Source organism: Sarcophilus harrisii, chromosome 4 (genome assembly GCF_902635505.1).
Source record: "Sarcophilus harrisii chromosome 4, mSarHar1.11, whole genome shotgun sequence".
NCBI classification, from domain to species: domain Eukaryota; kingdom Metazoa; phylum Chordata; class Mammalia; order Dasyuromorphia; family Dasyuridae; genus Sarcophilus; species Sarcophilus harrisii.
The window spans coordinates 382,364,540-382,386,206 of record NC_045429.1 but is presented as its reverse complement, the minus strand read 5'-3'; the positions used below and the strand labels follow the sequence as shown (position 1 = coordinate 382,386,206).

The 21,667-nt window shown below is 35.9% G+C and overlaps 1 protein-coding gene across 7 annotated transcripts in view; it reads right to left on the bottom strand.

The window, feature by feature from the left end:
- Positions 1 to 8,194: 8,194 nt before the first annotated feature.
- Positions 8,195 to 21,667, bottom strand: part of CATSPERE (catsper channel auxiliary subunit epsilon) — a 183,207-nt gene continuing 169,734 nt past the window's right edge. For 3 of the 7 annotated variants that reach the window (XM_031966976.1, XM_031966979.1, XM_031966981.1), the window contains one exon: positions 8,391 to 9,620. In XM_031966976.1, coding sequence (XP_031822836.1) covers positions 9,464 to 9,620 — 157 coding nt within the window. In that variant the 3' untranslated portion in view covers positions 8,391 to 9,463. Of the gene's footprint in view, positions 9,621 to 19,749; positions 20,047 to 21,667 lie in introns of those variants that run through there. The other 4 variants (XM_031966983.1, XM_031966978.1, XM_031966977.1 and 1 more) reach the window with 4 other exon arrangements.

Below are 21,667 nucleotides of genomic sequence, written 5' to 3'. Positions count from 1 at the left end.
AAGGGGGGCTAAGAAATGAAGAAGCACCACATGCCTCAAATCTCCTTGCACAGTAACAAAAATCAAAGGAATTAAATTATGAAATTTAAAATTGATTTTTAATTTATCTGATAAGACTTAATTAAGCTGGAGCAGCTAGGTGGTTCAGTGGATGGAGCACCAGCCCTGAAGTCAGGAGGATCAAATCTGGTCTCAGGGACTTAACACTTTCTAGTTGTGTAACCCTACACAAATCACTTAACCCCAATTGCCTCAGCAAAACAAAACAAAACAAAACAAAAAAACCCACTTAATTAAGCCAGCATAGATTTAATATTTTCCTTCCTGTGTTGAATCTAAATTCTTTACAAGTATACTCAGGTAACCTCGGGTCAATTCCCTGAGTGACACACCTCCACCAGTATAACTTTATCTACCACTCATATTCTGGAAGAACTTGGCTAAAGATTATTCTCATCAATCTAAACTGTTGTTGCAACTCATTTTACCTACAAATCAATCCAATCTCATTGCCTGCAGGTTACTTTCATGACCTGAGAACTGATTTCCTCTCTCAAGGATGTCGTAGCTCCTATTTCCTCATTGAAATATCTACCAATTGGGATTCTCTTATCTTTGTCTTCTTACCTGAATCCCACATTTTATTTGTGATTAAGAGGGTTTCAGAAGAAGAGGTCAAACAATCATGTCAAACTAACATCAGAGGAGAAGACATACTTATGTTGCTGGAGATTTTGCTTTGTCATTCTCTGAACTACCATAAAAGATCCTGCCCTCCCTCACTGGGGGTCTTTGACTATTGAGAAGTCATTGATCTCCATTTATTGGCTACTGAAAGCCTAGTTAATAAATTGGTCATCCTTGCATCTTTGCTGCCTCAATTACCTTTATTTCCATTATGACAGTAATTTGTTTTCTCCATTTTCTATCACCAGTGATTGGTGTTTAACCAGTTAGTAATTAGCTTTGAGAAATGGATATTTATTAGAAAGATATATCATAACATAAGTTACAAAGTATTACCCCTAACATGACATAATGGAAGGACCCAGTTCCCTATATCAGAACATTTGTAGCAGTTCTGTTTCTTAACTACTTGTCATGTGAAAAAACGGTTTTTTTAATTTAATTTTTTTTTTTTTTTTAACAATTACTGCTAGGGGCAGCTAGGTGGTGCAGTGGATAAAGCACCAGCCCTGAATTCAGGAGGACCTGAGTTCAAATCTGCTCTCAGACACTTCACACTTCATAGCTGTGTGATCCTGACAAGTCACTTGACCCCAATTGCCTCAGCAAAAAAATAAAAAGGGAGTAAACAATTACTGCAGACTTGTAATCAAGAATCCAAACTGGATGCGACATTTGTTCTGTCATTTGTTCAAGTGAAAAGTTATGCTGAGAGAATCTAGGTGTTTCCTATTTGGGTTGATGTGTAGTCTATAAATAATATGGGCTTTTGTTCTGTTTCTTCCTGCTTTTATGTGAAGGAGTATTAGAGATTTCTATGAACTAAAGAATTTTAAAAGGTTGAAGTACCTAGTGACAGAAGGCTGGGAGTCAAAGTTCCAGTCAAAGTCAGTCACAGTGGCTAGCTAAGTCCAGTATGAGAGTACAGTCTAGGATTTAATCCTGCTTCCAAGAAGCCTGGGACTTAAGCAAGGGAATGACTTTTTCCACTAGCTATACTGAATTCTGATGTGAATTTAGTATGCCAAATGCATTGTAGCAGCTGGGTTAAATATGAACCCCCTTTTCCTATGGATTAAAGTGGTATAAGGGAGAGTGTGTTTTTAGGTCTTGAGGTAATGCCTTGTAACTTTTATCATTGCTATAATATTGCAATAGATATCTATTTATTAAAGCTAATTGTTGTTAGCTGGTTAAATGGAACTAGGACACTAATTGATGGTGATGGATATTGGGGAAAACATACTATGTAAAGTAGTTTGTAAGCTTATATCATTAGAGAAGGAATAACCTGACCACTCAAGAGTAATTCTCAAACCCTGAGGAGAAAAAGTAGTCTTGTTCAGCGTTCAAACTTTTCCCCCCTTTTTCAATAGTATTTTATTTTTCCAAATATAGGTAAAGATAATTTTCAACATTCATTTTTGTGTAACTTTGCATTCTAAATTCTAAATCCCACCTTCCTCCTCAAGACAACAGACAATCTGATATAGATTAAACATGTGCAATCCTGTTGCCAGCTGCCTTTTCAGAATTCATGGCATATGAGCCCTTTGATCTCGGAGGCGAGATGAATGGGGCAGGAAACTCATAGGGTGGGAAAGAGTTCCAGTTTATTATGCTATACAGCCTTGAGTTGATATATATATTTGCAAGTGTGATCAGTGCATGACAGTAGGTGATCCCCAATTATCATTCAGAGAAGCAGCTTGTGAGCATTGCCTATGCATGGTATTGACCAATGGGAGGAGAGCCAATCCAGCAATTCAGCAGCTTGCTCATAGGTGAGAGGCCCTATTCAGGCATTCCTGTTCATGTAGCTATTGGCTGTGACCCTGTGGCTCACTTATTCCCATGATCACAATCAATGCTCTTTGCTCAACAAGGACATTTCTGCAATGTGGCAGAAAACTTATTGTGCATCAAGGGTCGAGGTGGCCTCTGTACTCCTCAGCAGAATCCCATATTCTTGCAATTCCCCCTTTTTATCTTTTAGATAAAAAAGTCCTTTCTTGAGCTGCAACCTCTGAAAGGATGGTGGAGAAAGATCTATAAAGCATTCTAATATTACAAGGCAACAACAAAGGAGTTACAACATAATACAAAGGGCAATCCATGATCCTAATTTTAACCATCATGAAAAGGTATTATCAAATCAATGTATGATTTTTTTTAGCACTTTTGTCTGGATTTACATTGTAATTGAGCCTGAAGTTTCAATAACTCAACTTGTACTCCTACTGATCATAAATACAATCTGATTTTCAATTTCAGTATACAATTCCAATAAGTAACATTGTAAAAATCTAATGTTTCTTTGGTAACAGTTACAGAGTCTCCTGACATAAATGCATATTTCCCTCCCAGACAGGCTTTAGTCTAAAACTGGTATTCAGCTCTTGTGCCATTTGTCTAAGAACTAGGACCCAAGATGTTTTCCCATGTGCCAAACTGCCAGCCCAATTCTTGAGTGACAAGAAAGAGTCCTATGGAGGCTTGTGCTTTCTAAGGGGCCAAACTGATGATCCATTATATAGATATACTGCTGCAACCCTCCCACATAGACAAGGGTGCCTTGACCCTTGCTTATGACAGGGCATCTGTTGCATGACCATCATGTGTCACATGATACCCCACCCCTCCATGAGACAATCCTAGGCCATGGTGGGTACAGCCCACCTTTTGGCCTCTGTTGCCAGTCCTTGATTGTGTATAACACAAACCCATATATACAGAAAATATCTAGTTGTCTTGGGAGCACATCTTCTCCTCCTATTGGAGGGTCACCTCCTCTTCCTTCTTTTTCCTCTTTGAGATATCTGGAGTGGATCCACTGCTGAAGGCTTTCTCCTGTGGAGATAAACATAGAGCCCTATAGGGTCCCTCCCATTCTTCAGGACCCTTTTTCATTATCATAGTCTCATTCTTAGGGGGCCTTCTTAATGAAGATGGGGTGTTATCTTTGAATAATTCTCTATGTTCACCAGAATATTATATAGCTGGACTTAAATAATTTGGATCAAATTTCAAGTAATTTATTATGTACATGCTTTATATTTTTCTGAGTGATCCTACCTCCATCTCCCTGTTTTTGTTTTTTGATAAATCTCTTGAGGGTCTGATTAGTCCTTTCTACAATGTCCTGTTCTGTAGGGTTGTAAGGAATCCTAAAAATATGATGTATGGAGAATTCCTGTAAAAACTTTCAATATTTTTGAAGTATATGAGGGTCTATTATCAGTCTTAATGGTGTGTGGGATACCCATAGAGGCTAAACAGTGAAATAGGTGATTTATTACATGTGAAGCAGCTTCCCCTTGTTGAGAGGATGCAGATACAAAGCCTGAAAAAGTGTCAACTGTAGCATGAATGCATGTTTTCCCCATATGCGTAACATCCATTTGTCACATATCATTTGGTCTGTCACCTCTGGGGCTAATAATCCCCAGCCCTACAAGCCTTTGAGAATTATATGTTGGTATTGAGAAAACAAATTTATCCCTATCCTCAAGGTGAAGGGAGATAGAGTAAAAGCAATCTTTAATATCTATTATCCATAAGAGCCATTCCCTGGGGATGATGTTTGGAGATGGCAAACCTGTATGTAAAGAATCCATGTCTTTCAAGACTGAGTTTACTTGTCTGAAATCTGTTAACATTCTCCATTTACTAGATTTTTTTTCTTTATAACAAATAAAGGGAAGTTCCATGAGCTATTTGTTTTCTCAGTATGTCCTAATTTTAATTGTTCTTGTACTAACTGATGTAGAGAGGCTGTTTTCTCTTTCGACAGGGTCCACTGCTCCACCCATACTGGTGCAATGGAAGCCTTAACAGCAATGACCCCTCCTAAAATACTGTAGTGATATTTCATCCCTAAATTAATGTGATATACCTCTACCCCATAAGTTAATATGTAAACCATCTATTATTAAAGGAAAAATGGTTTCTGTCTTTCTATTTTTTTGCCAATTTGTTCAGTGGACATCAAAACCTCCTTACTGCCTTCTACCTCTGCAAAGGGGGCCATTGAGAAGCAGCCACCACAGTCCTGTCAGTTCTAGTGTCTATTAATCCTTCAAAGTGTTTGTTAGTTATTCAAAGTAAGGGGCAGTATCAGCCAAGTGAGTGTGAGTCTTTGTAAAATATATCTGTACAATGGCCTCTGAATTTAGATCCATCTGTGGGGCTAATTCACAATTATTATCTTCTGTTTTAACTAAGTTCAGATGGAATGACTTCCTTGAGCTATACACTGTCCCTTGTTAAGATATGTTTCAATATTGTCAGTGTTAATCATAGTTATAGACACAGGCACTTTCTCATATATTTATTTGTATGACTGGGATAGCTAATGAATACAGGGGTAGTGAAGGATTTATAACAAGGATTTTTAGTTGTTTTCTTCTTTGATATTGTTGAATGGGCACTTCACAAATAGCCTGAGGGGGGTAGCAGCAATAATCATTGCTTCTGAGTTTTTTACTGATTGTCCCTTGACATCTAAGGCTGCATACCTGTTCTTCCATTCCTGATTTATATCTATCCCTACTTGAACTGTCATTCCCCAGGTTGGTTTCAGGGTCCCAATGCCGCTAAATTGATCAAAATATAATTTCACATATGCATGGAGCAACCTGAGTGGGTGTCAATTGAGTTTGTTCTAAAAATTCTGTCATTCAGAACACTGCCTGGCCTGGAGTCAAAACTGCCCGTGAGAATGCTTTCCAATCATTGGAGTACAAAATTTCCCATGACATTGTTTCAAGTTGTAACATAACAAAAGGTACTATGGGTCCATATTTATGAACGGAGTCCTTAAGCTGGATTAGAACTTTAAAGGGAAGTGGTTCATGTCTGCGTCTTCTCTGCCTTGGGTTAACAGGGTCATCCTACCCCTCTGTGTTTTTTCCTTGATCTCTAGCAAGCTGCAAAACTTTTTGAAGTGAAGGTTAAGAATATAACTGATTGGATGTGAGGGCGATCTGGCTGCGACATCTGTCACTCCATTGATCGCCAGGGTTGATTCGGCTGATCTGGCTGGCTAGGCGGGTGTCCCCTCCTCCCTCACCGCTCCATGTGCGTCCCTCCCGAAGCTGCGCGCTCAGTGGAAGAGGACGACCTTCCCCATAGAGGCGTACCGTTCTTCCGTCAAGGGTAGACGAGTAGCTGCGCTCCCCTGCTAGAACAAGCTCCCAAGAATATAACTGATTACCTTTTGCTTTTTGCTAAGTGTCGCTGCGGTCTTTGTTTTATATTTCTGATCCTGCTTTTCCTCAGTTCTTATTTCATTTTTTACATTAGGAGAGCCTTTGAAAGGCTGTAGGTCTGGATAAACACAAAAATAAGGCAGGGCTGAAGGTGGTGGGGGTGGGGAGGCCATTCATTATCATCCTCCTCAGGCTCAGGAAGGGACATCTACTGCTAAGAAATGGACCTGAATTTGCTCTGACTATAAGTTTCCTGACCTCCTTTTCTGGTTCTGATTTTAGACTTTGTTTAATGAGATTATTTTGTATTTTTCCTGGGCATTGTTTATCAAAAGCAGAGAGCTGTTCACCAAAAACAATCCATCTGTCACAATGATAACAGCCCTCCTCAGGTAACTATGGAGAAACTTTGTAAGCAATGTTCAGGAATTTCCTAATGTCTCCTAATTGGATTGTGCATCCTTGTTTCTGCTCCATTAGGTTGCTTAACTGTTATCTGCCTTACTCTGCCTGGTCCAGAAACAGTGCAGTTTGGTGGGCTCTCCCTCTGCAGTCCTCATAGAGGTTGTCTTGACCACATAGCAATGCTTGACCATGAAGTGGTCGCTCCGGCACCCTTTAAGGTTTCTTGTCCCTGTTGCCCAGGAGCCAGTTGTTACAGCCAGCTTTTAAGAGCTCATGGCATATGAGCCCTTTGATCTCAGAGGCAAGATGAATGAGGCAGGTGACTCATAGGGTATGAAAAGAGCTCCAGTTTATTATGACATACAGCCTTGTTGATAAACAATTTTGCAAGCGTGATCAGCACGTGGACAGTAGGCAATCCCCAATCACCGTTCAGAAAAGTAGCTCATGGGCATTGTGTGTACATGGTATATCTACCAATGGGAGAAGAGCCCATCCAGCAATTCAGCAGCTCCTTCACAGGTGAGAGGCCCTATTCACGCATCTCCGTTCATGTAGCCACTGGCTGTGATCCTCCAACTCACTTGTTCCCACAATCACAAATCAATACTCCTTGCTCAACAATAGCATTTCTGCAATGTGGCAGAAAACTTATTGTTCATCAAGGGTCAAGGCTCGGTACTCCCTCTCAGCAGAATCCCATATTCTTGCACAATCTTTTTAATGATATTTCCATATTAATCATGTCATGTACGAGAAATCAGACCGAAAGGGGAAAAAAATCATAAGAAAGAATAACACAGACAAAAAGGTGAAAATCGCATGCTTCCATCTGCATTCAATCTCACTAGTGCTCTTTTTGGATGTGTTTTGCATTTTCCATCCCAACTCTATTAAAATTGTCTCGAATCATCACATCATTTAGAAGACTCAAATATACCACAGCTGATCATCCCATAATGCTGTTGTTACTATGAACAATGTCCTCCTGGTTCTGTTTACTTCACTCAGCATCAATTCATGTAGGTCTTTTGGGGCTTTTCTGAAATCCAGCCTGCTAATCACTTCTTCTAGAACAATAATATTTCATTACTTTCATACACCATAACTTATTCAGCCATTTTCCAACTGATGGGCATCTACTCAATTTCCAGTTCCTTGCCACTACTAAAGGAGTTTCTACAAGCATTTTTGCACATATAAGTCCTTTTCCCTTTTTAAAAATTACTTTTTGGGATACAACTCCAGTAGTGAGATTACAGAGGTTTTTTTTTTTGTTTTTTTTTTGTTTTTTTTAATCCCTTTGGGCATAGTTCTAAATTGCTTTCCAGAATGTTTGGATTATTTCACAACTGCACCAACAATGTATTAGTGTTCCAATTTCTTCACATCTCCTCCAAAATTTATCATTATCTTTTCCTTTCATCTTAGCCAATTTGAGAGGTATGAGGTGGTATCTCAGAACTGTCTTAATTTGTATTTCTCTAATCAATAGATTTAGAGCATTTTTTTCATATGACTAAAAATGTCTATCATTTTAAGGAAAACTCCCATTTATTTTTATGCTGTCTAGTATTTTTTTTTTTAAACAGGAATGGGTGTTGTATTTTGTCAGATGGTTTTTTTTTTTTGAATCTTTGATATCTCTTTGTTAATTTTCTATTTAAGATTTTTGCATTCATTAGGGAAATTGATCTATAATTTTCTTTCTCTGTTTTGGCTTTTCCTGTTTTATCAGCACCATATCTATGTCATGAAAAGAATTTGGTAGGATTCCTTCTTCCCCTATTTTTTCAAATAGTTTATATAGTATTTGAAATAATTGTTCTTTAAATGTTTGGTAGAATTTACTTGTAAATCCATCTAAGGGCCTGAACTTATATGTGTGAGAGTAGAAGTTGGGAGAAGGACTATATATAAGGTAATGAATCTCCGGAGAATAAAAATAGGAGATGGATAGGAATCCAAGTTCCTACAGTCTTGTCAGTTGTATCCTAGTTCTTGGGCTTTAGCCATTTTGTTCTTCTACTCATACTTTGACTTTGTGTGTATAATTTTTGCTTCTTTCATTCTTATTAAGATAGACATATTAGTATTGGGAAAGCTATGTTAGTAAAGATTGTATTCCATGTGCTGCACATCCAAAGTGATAGTTGGAAGCAGAATATTTCACTTGTATCGCAGTGGGAAAACAGTAATATGTGGTTAATGGTTACTAGATAGAAGACCAAATTGATGAAATGAAATGACAGACAACTGGGAAAATCATTTAATAGTCTGATGCACAGAGTGAACTCATAAGGAGGTATCCAAAGGTCATGGATAGAAAGTATTCCCATTAAAAGATTAGGCACATTCTATTTGTAGAAGTCATGAAGATCATAAATCAAATTAATCAAAATTTTATTAATTCATTAAAATCATCCACAAATTAGAAGATTAAAAAGATAGTCATTTCATATAAATTTCTCCAGATTTCTAAATATCACTTGTCAAATGTAAACATAAGAGTCATTAAACAAGAAGAAATACAATTTTAGTTTTCTATAAACTCTTAGAAAATACTAATTGTTTGGAGCAGTTGAGATAGATTTAACTCATTCTATGTTCAAATCAATTTTTTAATTTCAAGTTTTAAAATGGAACTTTAAAAATATGATCAGTTATTCCTTAAATTTCTTTTTGAAAATTGTAAACTCAACCATCAACAAAATACCGCTCCTTTCAATGTAAAACAAAAAACAAATAAGATCAATCCTAAACTTTAGTAAAGAAAATATGAATTTGTTATCCTAGTAAATCATCAATTTCCATTAGTTCAGATTTCAGGTTTCCTAAATATACATGCTATTAAACAAGCTTTAAACTGGTGTATCTGACCAATTTGTTTCATTAAGGTAAACAGACTAGTCAAGCCCAGATCTATTTGAAATATTGCATGAGAATATTCAGAATTTTAAAAAATTAGATGCTATTTAAGGAAACACATCACACAAAAATGGGAATAATTTTAAGTCTTCAGGAAACTCAGAGACCATCTTTCACATGCTAAATTTGGTCCCTAAATGTACTTATTTATTATGGACAAAATTATTTTTATAGTCTCTAGCCTCCCTTATTACAAAATATATGTATAAACAATATTTATATGGTATGGTATCTTACTGTCTTTGTTTCTTTTTATTTTTTGATTTTACACTTGGTTCATAAATAAATTTTCGAAAAATTCTTAAATACTGGAAGTAGCTGATAAGTAGGCAAATGAAGATGATAATGATCAGACCCAACAAGATGAATAAAACCATAATGGGATCTGTTCTGAAAAAGAAAAAGCAAAATGACAAAGAATTACTTGTTATATCTGAGTTTATTTTTACTGGTCTTTATTTCTGGGCAAAAAACAAGGGTAAAGCAACTTGAGACAGGAACATTTTAGAGAGAGCTCTGTGTCCATCTCTGTCTCTATCCTTCCTTCCCTTCCTTCCCTTCCTTCCTTCCTTCCTATAGTATATAAGAAACATATAACTATACTTCCTTAATTGTTATCCTATGTTTCTTCTACACATATTATGTTGGATATGAATTTATTTGGCATGTATTTAGTCCCTTTGTAAGCATTCAACTGTTTTTCTCTTGTAGTATATCCTAAAGCCCATAGATGAGTTTTCAGAATTTTTCAGATGAATTCTTTGGCAGCACATAGCACAAACCTATATATTTCCAACCAATTAAGAAATGTCTATTGTTTCTGTGATGATTAGAACTTCATGAACTGCTATTCACATTTGTCATCTATAGCACTGAAATAGAAATCTTCCTAGATAATTAATTGTAAGGCAAATATTATTACTATATTTCTTTAAATATTGGTTGTATTAGTTTATTAAATTAAAGAATCTTAAAAGAATGTCAAGGAAACTTAAGAGGTTCTCCAGTCTAACCCCATAAACAGTGGAGTTTTGCTCCTGGACCATTGCTCAAAGTTAAATGGCAGATGTGTACATGCTGTCACTGGAGGGCAGCAGAGAGATAGAAACAGTCCAGAAGTTAAATAGTATAGGTTGGTTGACTGGAGAAGCTTTTTAGACTTAGAGGGAAAAGAGAGATCATCTAGTTCAATCTGTTTTATAGATGAGGGAATTAGTTGTAAAGAGATTAAGTGAATCATTCAAGGTTACAAAATTAGTTAGTTGGTCAGAGATTCTTTGACACTCAAGATTCTGTATTTTAATGAACCAATACAATCAATGTTTAAAAAAATACAGTGGTAATATTATCTTATAAAATTGCTATTTGAGAACTATATATGGTAAATCTAAATGAAAAGGGTGAATATTTACAAAAGTATAAATTGCCAACATTAACAAAAAAGGAAATAGAGTACATATGTAATCCTCTCATAGAAAAGAAATTAAGCCATACACATGGTTCCTAAAAAAAATTCCCAGAATCAGATGTAATTTCTATCAAGAATCTGAAAAAAAATTAATTCCAAATCTTTATAAATTATTTGGATAAATAGACAAAGAAAGCATCCTATCATATTCCTTTTAACACAAATATGATGCTGATACCTAAACCAGGAGGAGCAAAAACAGAAAAAACCTATTGACTTTTTTCTAATTCATACAACTTTTTTAAGCTATTTTCAAAATATGAATACAAAATTTTAAACATATTTTTTAGCTTTTTTATTATAGCTTTTTATACAAAATATATGCATGAGTAATTTTTCAACATTGACCCTTGCAAAACCTTTTGTTCCAACTTTTCCTCTCTTTCCCACTGCCTCCTCCCCTAGCTGGCAGGTAGTCCAATACATGTTAAATATGTTAAAATATATGTTAAATCCAATATATGTGTACGTATTGATACAGTTATCTTGCTGCATAAGGAAAATCAGATCTAAAAAGAAAGAAAAAACCCAAGAAGAAAAACAAAAATGCAAGCAAACAATAACAGAAAGAGTGGAAATGCTATGTTGTGCTCCACACTCATTTCCTATAGTTCTCTCTCTGGGTGTAGCTGATTCTCTTCTTTTCTGAACAATTGGAACTAGTTTGACTAATCTCATTATTGAAGAGAGCCACATTCATCAGAGTTGATCATCTTATAATCTTGTTGTTGTTGGGTAAAATGATCTCCTGATTCTGCTTATTTCATTTAGTATCAAATCATGATCAAGTCTCTCTAGGCCTCTAGGCCTCTCTGAAATCATCCTGCTAGTCGTTTCTTACAGAAAAATAATATTCCATAACACTCATATATCATAACTTATTCAGCCATCCTCCAACTGATGAGCATTCACTCAGTTTCCAGTTTCTAGCCACTACAAAAAGGGCTGTCACAAACATTTTTACACATATGGGTCCCTTTCCCTTCTTTAAGAACTCTTTGGGATATAAACCCAGTAGAAACATTGCTGGATCAAAGGATATGCACAGTTTGATAATTTTTTGAGCATAGTTTCAAATTGCTCTCCAGGATGGTTGGATCTGTTCACAGTTCCACCAACAATGTATCGGTGTTCCATTTTTCCCACATCCTTTCCAACATTTGTCATTATCTTTTCTTGTCATCTTAGCCAATCTGTGTGTGTGGTGTTATCTCAGAGTTGTCTTTATTTGCAGTTCTCTAATCAATAATGATTTGGATAACTTTTTCATATGACTAGAAATAGTTTCAATTTCTTCATCTGCAAATTGTCTTCATATCCTTTGACCATTTATCAATTGGAGAATGACTTGATTTCTTATAAATTTGAGTCAATTCTCTATATATTTTAGAAATGAAGACTTTATCAGAATCTGTGATTGTAAAAATGTTTCCCCAGTTTGTTGCTTCCGTTCTAATCTTGCCTGCATAAGTTTTGTCTGTACAAAAACTTTTTACTTAATATAACTGAAATTTTCTATTTTGTGATCAATAATGATCTCTAGTTCTTCTTTGGTCACAAATTCCTTCCTCCTCCACAGGTCTGAGAGGTAAACTATCCTATATTCTTCTAATTTATTTATAAGCTCATTCTTTATGCCTAGATCATGACCCCAATTTGACCTTATCTTGGTATATGGTGTTAAGTGTGGATCAGTACTTAGGTTCTGCCATACTAGTTTCCAATTTTCCCAGCAGTTTTTGTCAAATAGTGAATTCTTATCCCCAAAGCTGGGGTCTTTGGGTTTGCCAAACACTAGATAGCTATAGTTATTGACTATTTTGTCCTGTGAACCTAATCTATCCCACTGATCAACTAGTCCATTTCTTAGCCAGTACCAAATGGTTTTGATCACTGGTGCTTTACAATATAGTTTTAGATCTGATACAGCTGGGTCACCTTCATTTGATTTTTTTTTCCTTATTTTTCCCCTGAAATTCTTGACCTTTTGTTTTTCCAGATGAATTTTTAAATTTTTTCTATGTCAGTAAAATAGTTTCTAGGGAGTTTGATTGGTATGGCACTAAATAAATAGATTAGTTTAGATAGTATTGTCATTTTTATTATTTTCGCTCAACCTATCCAACAGCACTTAAAGTTTTTCCTATTGGTTAAATCTGACTTTATTTGTGTGGAAAGTTTTTGGTAGTTTTCCTCATATAGTTCCTGACTCCCCCTTGGCAGATAGATTCCCAAATATTTTATCCTATTGACAGTTATTTTAAATGGAATTTCTCTTTGTATCTCTTGCTGTTGGGTTTTGTTAGTGATGTATAAAAATAGTAATAATTTATGAGAATTTATTTCGTATCCTGAAATTTTGCTAAAGTTGTGGATTAGTTCTAACAGCTTTTTAGTAGATTCTCTGAGGTTCTCTAAGTATACCATCATATATCTGCAAACAGTGATTGGTTTTCTCATTATCTACTCTAATTCCTTTAATCTCTTTTTCTTCTCTTATTGCCAAGGCTAGCATTTCTAATACAATATTGAATAGTAATGTGTGATAGTGGGGAAATTTGTTTCACTCCTGATATTGGGAATGGTTCTAGTTTATCCCCATTACATATCATGTATACTGATGGTTTTGAATAGACACTACTGATTATTTTAAGGAAAAGTCCATTTATTCCTATACTCTCAACTGTTTTTATTAGGAATGAATGTTGGTATGTAGGACTGCTTGCCATCTAGGGGAGGGAGTGGAGGAAGAGAGGGGAAAAATCAGAACAGAAGTGAGTGCAAGGGATAATGTTGTTAAAAACTACCCTGGCATGGGTTCTGTCAATAAAAACTTACTATAATAAAAAAAAAATTAAAAAAAAAGGAATGAATGTTGGATTTTATCAAATGCTTTTTCTGTATCTATTGAGATAATCATATGGTTTTTATTAATTTGGTTATTGATATAGTCAATTATGCTAATAGTTTTCTTAATATTTAGCCAGCCCTGCATTCCTAATATAAATCCAACATGGTCATGGTATATTATCCTGGAAATGATTTTCTGTAATCTCTTTGCTAATATTTTATTTAAGACTTTTGCCTCATTATTCATTAGGGAGATTGGTCTATAATTTTCCTTCTCTGTTTTCATCCTACCTGGTTTAGGTATCAGTACCATGTCTGTGTCATAAAAGGAATTTGGTAGGACTCTTTTATTCTCTATTTTTTCAAATAATTTATATAGCATTGTGTTGGAATCTTTACAAATTGTAAAGTCATTAGAGTTGATAGAGACAATAATTATCTAATTTAGCATGGTTTAGTATGATTGATTTGATCTTACAAGGAGATGTTATGGGCCAGAAGAAACAAGGTACTAAGTGGAACTGAGAAACAATGCTCGTGTTCACACCTTTAGAGAGCTCATATAAGCAAGAAGTATTTAAGTACTCATTGGAGTTCACACGTTTGGAAGTTTTCAGGGTTTAGTATGAGATATCCAAATTCACACTTCCCTTGAAGCTCTTAGGGCCAGAGAGCACTCTGGGAGAAACCCATAATCCCACTCTCTCAGAGGAGATCATATATAAGAAACAGACAGAGGCTCTCTCAAGTAGTTGAGCTGAAAACATTGAGAGGGGAGCGTCAAATCAGTTCAGGAGAAGCCCTCTCTTGGAGGCGCAACCAGATTCACTTCATCTCACACCACTGTGGTGGCTGGGCTCCTGCACTTTCCCCACTGAGACCAAGCTGGTCTGAAAGGCTCTCCAGAAAGCTAGCCAAGCCCCAAGTGAAGGAGACAAGAGATCCATTCCATCTTCCACCTTTGTGCTGCAGAAGCAAGCAGAGGCAAAGGATAAGCTGCAAGAGCTCTTAGAACCAAGGAGATAGAGAGAGGCCTCTAAGAAAGCTAACTGGACTATATTGAAGGACACAATAAAAGATCTGAACTTTTAGCATCTGGCTGCGTTTGGATGATTATTACTCTTAACCGAAACTAAGGCTGCCTCCAGAAAACCTCCCCAAGAAACCTGCTCCCAGAGAGAATGAGTATATTATTATTTTAAAGAAGAAAAACACCACAGTATTGGGGTTAATTGTTCTTTAAATGTTTGGTAGAATTCACATGTAACTCCATCTGGTCCTGGGAATTTTTTCTTAGGAAGTTGATTAATAGCTTGTTCTATTTCTTTTTCTAGGATGAGACTATTTAAGCAATTTATTTCCTTTTCTATTAATTTGGGCAACCTATATTTTTGTAGGTATTCCTCAATTTCACTTAGGTTATTGAAGTTATTGGCATAAAGTTGGGCAAAGTAACTCCTAATTATTGCTTTAATTTCCTCTCCATTAGTGAAAATTTCTCTCTTTTCATTTTTAAGACTAACAATTTGATTTTCCTCTTTCCTTTTTTAAAAATCAAATTTACCAAAGGTTTATCTATTTTGTTGTTCTTTTTTCATAAAACCAACCCTTAGTTTTATTTATTAATTCAATAGTTTTTTTTACTTTCAATTTTATTAATCTCTCCTTTTATTTTTAGAATTTCAAGTTTAGTATTTGATTGGGGGGTTTTAATTTGCTCTTTTTCTAGCTTTTTTAGTTGCAAGCTCAATTCACTGATCTCCTCTTTCTCTATTTTACGTAAGTGTCTAGAGATGGAAAATTTCCCCTTATTACAGCTTTGCCTGTATCCCACAAATTTTGGTGTATTGTCTCATTATTGTCATTCTCTTGGATGAAATTATTGTGTCTATGATTAGTTGTTTTATCCATTCATTCTTTAGGATTTTAGGATGAGATTATTTAGTTTCCAATTACTTTTTTGGTCTATTTTCACCTGGCTTTTTATTGAATGTAGTTTTTCTTGCATTGTGATCTGACAAGAATGCATTTATTATTTCTGCCTTTCTGCATTTGATTTTGAGGTCCTTTTGTCCTACTATCTGGTGAATTTTTGTATAGGTTCCATGAACTGCCAAGAAGAAAGTGTACTCCTTTCTGTTTCCAGTTTTCTCCAAAGATCTATCATATCTAACTTTTCTAGTATTCTATTTACCTCTTTAACTTTTTTCTTATTTATTTTGTGGTTTGATTGATCTTATTCTGAGAGTGCAATGTTGAGATCTCCCACTATTATAGTTTTGCTGTCTATTTCTTCTTGTAGTTCTCTCAACTTCTCCTTTAGGAATTTATATGTTATACCACTTGGTGCATATATGTTTAGTATTGATATTGCTTAATTATCTATGGTACCCTTTAACAAGATATAGTTTCCTTCCTTATCTCTTTTAATTAGATCAAGTTTTGCTTTTGCTGAGATAAGGATGGCTATCCCTGCTTTTTTTTTTTTTTTTAACCTTGCCTGAAACATAATAGATTCTGCTCCAGCTTTTTACCTTTACTCTGTATGTATCACCCTGGTTTAAATGTGTTTCCTGTAAACAACAAATTGTAGGATTCTGGCTTTTAATACAGTCTGCTATCTGCCTCTGCTTTGTGGGAGAGTTCACCCCATTCACATTTACGATTAAAACTACTAATTCTATATTTCCTGCCATCTTATTATCCTCAGATTATACTTTTCTCTTTTCTTTCCCCCTTCCCTCCTCCCCAGTATTAAACTTATGGACACCACTTGCCTCAAGCAGCCTCTGCCTTTGGAGTCTTCCCTCCCCTCTTGTACCTTTCCCCTACTATTTCTGTATTCCCTTCTATTTAGCCTAGCCCTTCCCTTTTTTGCTTTTTCTCTCCCACTTTTCAGGGAGGTGAGAAAATTTTCTCTGTAAACTAAATATGTCTAATATTTTTTCTTTGAGCCAAATCTGATGAAAGTAAGATTCACACAATGTTCATCCCCCTCCCTTCTTTCTCTCAGATATAATAGGATCCTTTGCTTCTTCAACATGTATTTTTTCCTCTTTTTACCTCTACTTTCGCCTTTTTCTGGTACAATCCCCTTTCCACTTCTAGTTTCTTTTTTTATAACAGTAAAATCAAATTATACATTCATGATGTATGCCCATAACAGAAATACAGTTCTCAAGAGTTTTTTTTTTTTGTGTGTGCTTCTCTTGAGTCCTATATATGGAGGCCAAAATTTTTTTAGCTATGCTTTTTTTTTTTTATCAGAAATAAATGAAATATACCTGTTTCATTGAATGCCCATCTTCTTCCCTGGAATAAAATGCTCAGTTTAGCAGGGTAGTTTATTCTTGGCTGCATTCCAAATTCCTTTAACTTTCAGACTATCAGATTCTACACCCTTTGATCCTTTAAGGTGGAAGCTGCTAGATCCTGAGTGATCCTTATTGTGGCTCCTCGGTATTTGAATTGTTTTTTCCTGGTTGCTTGGATTATTTTTTCCTTGGTCCGATGGTTCTGAAATTTAGCCCCAATATTCCTTGGAATTTTAATTTTGGGGTCTCTTTCAGTAGGTGTTTGATGAATTCTTTCAATAGTTATTTTACCTTCTGATTCTGTGACATCTGGGCAGTTCTCTTTGGTAATTTCTTGAAAAATAGTGTCTAGCCCTGTAATGGGCTGAAGCTCTTAAAGCTCTTGTTGCACTGAGGTCCCTCTTAGCACTTGAGGCTAATTAGCAATTGGACAATACTCTATTAATATATGCTTGGAGAAAGAATGGCCCCGCCCACTCTCTGTGCAAGTTTTGATGTATTGTATAGGAAATGATGTAGAGAGGATTTGGTGGGTGGAGTGAGAGAGGCAGAGCACTACTGGCTGGGTTCGTGTCCCAATTGCTCTCACTTTGTATCACCATTCCCTCTTCACCTCTGCAAAGAATAAAGATCAAGGATTTTCCCTTATTCTGACTCCTGCAGATTTTAATATACTCTGGGTGCTAAACATGGTCATCACATAGCTCTTTTTTTTCATCATGGTTTTCAGAGAGTCCAATAATTCTTAGATTCTCTCTTCTAGATCTATTTTCCAGGTCTTTTGTTTTCCCTAGCAGGTATTTAACATTTTTCCTATTTTTTCTTTCTTCTTTTTTGGTTTTGCTTGACAGTCGATTTTTGATGCCTCATTGAGACATTCATTTCCATTTGTTCAGTTCTGATTTTTAATGAATTTTCTTCTTTTTTTAAACTTCTTTTTGTAATTGTCCAATTGAGTTTTTAAATGAGTTGCTTTGTTCTATGGAATTTTTTTCCATTTCACAAAAAATTTTTAAAGTAGTTTTCTCTTTCCAATTCGCAAATTCTGGTTTCCTGGGAGTTCTTTATCTTTTCCATTTCACATTTCAGGGAGTTTATTTTTTCACTTTATCAAATTTTTCTTTTAATGAGTTATATGCCTTTTCTAAACTCTTGCAGACTCTTTTGCCATTCTTCTTCTAGCTCTCTTTTAAGATCCTTTTTAATTTCTTCTAGGAGAGCCTTGTGTGGTGGGGACCCTTTGAGGTTTCATCTAGAGATAATCTGCCTTAGGTTCCTCACGGTTTGAAATCTGTTCTCTTTCACTATAGAAGCTGTCTATAGTTAGAGCTTGCTTTGCCTTTTTACTCATTTAAAAAAAATTGGGAACTGCTTTAATGGGCATGGAGATTCTAAGCTTTCTCTATGGACCTGGAAACAACAATGGCTGTGCTAGGATTGTGGTGAGTCATTCCTGGTGCTGAGTGGGCATGGCCAGGTCCTGTGAGACTCCTGCACTTTGGGGTATACTCTTTACCCTCTGCATTTGTGTTGGATGTTTTATAACTTCTCTGCTGATCTAGTAACTTGCAGCCAGGGCAACGTAGCAAACACTGTGGTAGAGTCCTCCCCATAGATTCTCTGCTCTGTGGAGACTGCACCTCACCCCCATCTGCTCAGTGTGTGCTGGCCTCCATGTCTGTGCCTGGCCTTCTCCCATGCTGTGCCTGATCAAAACAGACCTTTTCTGGTGATCTTTGAAATTATCTTTTGCTGGTAATTTGCTGCACTCCCAATATTCGTGAATTCTGTCAGTCTAGCACTATTTCAGAGCCTGAATTTTTTATTTAGTGTGAGGGTAGTAGGAGAGCTAAGAAGCGTGTGTCCTCTTCTGCCATTTTGGTTCCGCCCTAGCTTTTCATTTTCAAAACATGAATACAAAATTTCTAAATAAAATACTAACAAGGCTAATGTGACAGAAAAGGAAAATGATAAATGTTGGAGGGAATGTGGGAAAATTGGGACACTAGTGCACTGTGGAAGTTGGGACTAATTCTGGAGAATAATTTGTAACTATGTCCAAATGGTTATAAAATTGTGTGCACTGTTTGACTACAGTTAACTCAGAGAACATCTTTCACATGCTAAATTTGCTCCCTAAATGCAGTATGGACAAGATAACCAGATCTGCATCCCAAAACAATCAAAAAGGAAAAGCCCTTATATGTACAAACATATTTATAGGATTTTTTTTTTTTTTTTGTGATGGCAAAGAATCGGAAACTGAGGAGATGACCATCAATTGATTTGTTGAACAAGTTGTTATATATGATGAGGAGGAATTGTGCTTTCAGGAATGAACAGGGTAGTTTTGGAAAAACTTGGAAGACCTTAATGACCTGATATTGAGCAGAATCACAAGAACACTGTGCAGAGTAATAATATTGTATGATGAACAATTTTGAATTATTCTCAGCAATATGATGGTGCAAAACAATCCCATAAGATTCATGATGAAAAATGCTATCTGCCTCTAGAAAGTTATGGACAATGTTAAATGATGCTTCAAGCTGCATTCATATTCAAACTTTTAAATTCTTATTTTGTTTTTGTTGAAATATAACTATTATGGATATATTATGTTTATATGTCATATATAAACAATATATGTTTAATTAAATAATATACATGTATAATTGCTATCACATTTCTTGCCTTCATGATGGATGGGTTGAGGGGACATTAGGAGGAGATAGAATTCAAAGAATGAATGTTGAAAATAAATGAAAAATTAAAATGAGTTAATGAATTGAGCTTGTCTAGGACTTCTGGTATGGCAGTTGAATTTAATGATTTCTAAAGATCTGTCAAACTATTTAGTGTTTTTATTCATGGAATTCAGTTTAGGTTATTTAAAGAACATTTTATTAAACTGCCTGAAGCAACAAGGATTATGCTACTGAAGTCAGATGGCTGCTAAGACCTTGATTATTATTTCCCTTCAGAATCTAGGGGAAGGAAAACAGGCCTCTATACCTGAGAACCTTGGGATAGCAATCCTTCCAGTCTGATCTCTTTCCTCCTTCCCTCCTCCCCCAACCCCCAGCACCATTTTGGTCTTCACAGTCGTCATAGAGGAAGGAACAACAATCTATGTGGAGATGCAGCCAAACTTGGCCTCCTCAACAGTGGTAGCTAGTAGAGGCTGGGGAAAGAAAAGTTCTCTATAAGACATGGTAATGTCAGATTGTCAAAAAAATCAGAAAAAAAAAGATTTTGTAATTGGAAGCCATATTAAAGAGGGGATCTTACCATTGCTTTGCTGCTGATGCCTAAAGAACCATGAGATCTGATTTGCTACTGAAACTTCCTATTTGTGGTTTCCTACTTTAAATCATCACCTCTATGAGAGCAGTGAGTCTTACATTTTTTACATCACCATCACTTTACAATGTAAGTGCTTACAATAAAAAGTAATTTTACAATAAAAGTAAAATTGGAGAACTGTGATTCAGATGCATCTTTTCTAAATCCAGTACTTTTTTCTCCTTTGCCAAAGTTATGTCATAGAATTCTGTGCCCCCAAAATAAAGCATAAAAGACAGAATTCAGAGGGCTCAATAGAGGCAGCACATATTATTAAAGTCACTAAATGGAAATGACTTGAATCATTAAATAAAATGAGTTTTCTTCTTAAAGGATATGAGAGAGAGAGAGAAAGAGAGAGAGAGAGAGAGAGAGAGAGAGAGAGAGAGAGAGAGAGAGAGAGATCTGAGAATGCACATCAATGCATTGATATGGATGGTCAACCCAGAAATAGACAATTATTTTGGGGCATAAAACCCCAGCGTCAGTAATAGGTAGAGATGAAGTCTGTGTACAAAGCTCAAATAACTGAAATTAGAGAGTCAGGTTATAGGCAATAAAGTGAGACAGGGGTCAAGTTTTGAATGATTTCTGCTTCTTTCCAATGTGGTGCTGTAACTTACCTGTCATAGTTTCTGTATCCAACATTTAACCTATTAGATATATGAAGTTTGCCTTATATCTTTGGTCTCTTGTTCAAAATAGATCATCTGTTCTCACGGCAGGAAGACCAGAAAGGGAATTTTCCTTTTCAGTTATGAATGACAGCACTAATGAGAATCTCTGCATCTATATCCCAGTATGTCCCCTTCTCCTGGCATCAGGTAATATGTGGGTTGCCTTGGGTTATTTATCTCTAATCACAAATACAATGCTGTGGCATTGGAGAAACTTGAGTTTTATGAAGAAGTCTTTAGATATGATTACATCATGTTGGAATTGGTGGAGGGTATTAGATTCTCTCACATTTGCCAACTTAAGATCTAGCCTAAATAAAATTCCTGTAAGCCGAAGGATAGAATAGGACATTATCCAGGGGGAATAAACCATTAAAACATAATATAACACCAAGACAACTAGCCTTTAAATGAGTAAGTCCAGGGAAGAAGGAAGTAGAATGATCTAGGAAAGATTTGAATTATTTTTAAGTTCAGGCCTAGAGGTAAAAGTCAGAACCAGAATGAATCTCTGGTATAAAGGTGTCTGGGTTGGTGGATCATGTGAGCTCTAGAGTTCTTATATGCAATAGTACAGCTAAAGTCAATTGGTGTCCTCACTAAGTCCAACACCAAAATGGTGAGCTCCTGGGAAAAGGGAAGGGCTGCCTAATAAGGGTCAAAAAGGCTCAGGTTATTAACAGATCAGGTCAATGCTTTCATGTTAGTTGCTGTTGGTATTGAACCTCTGAGTGGATACCATATTTTTAAACTTGGTGGAAAAAAAGAAGGAAGAAAAGAAGA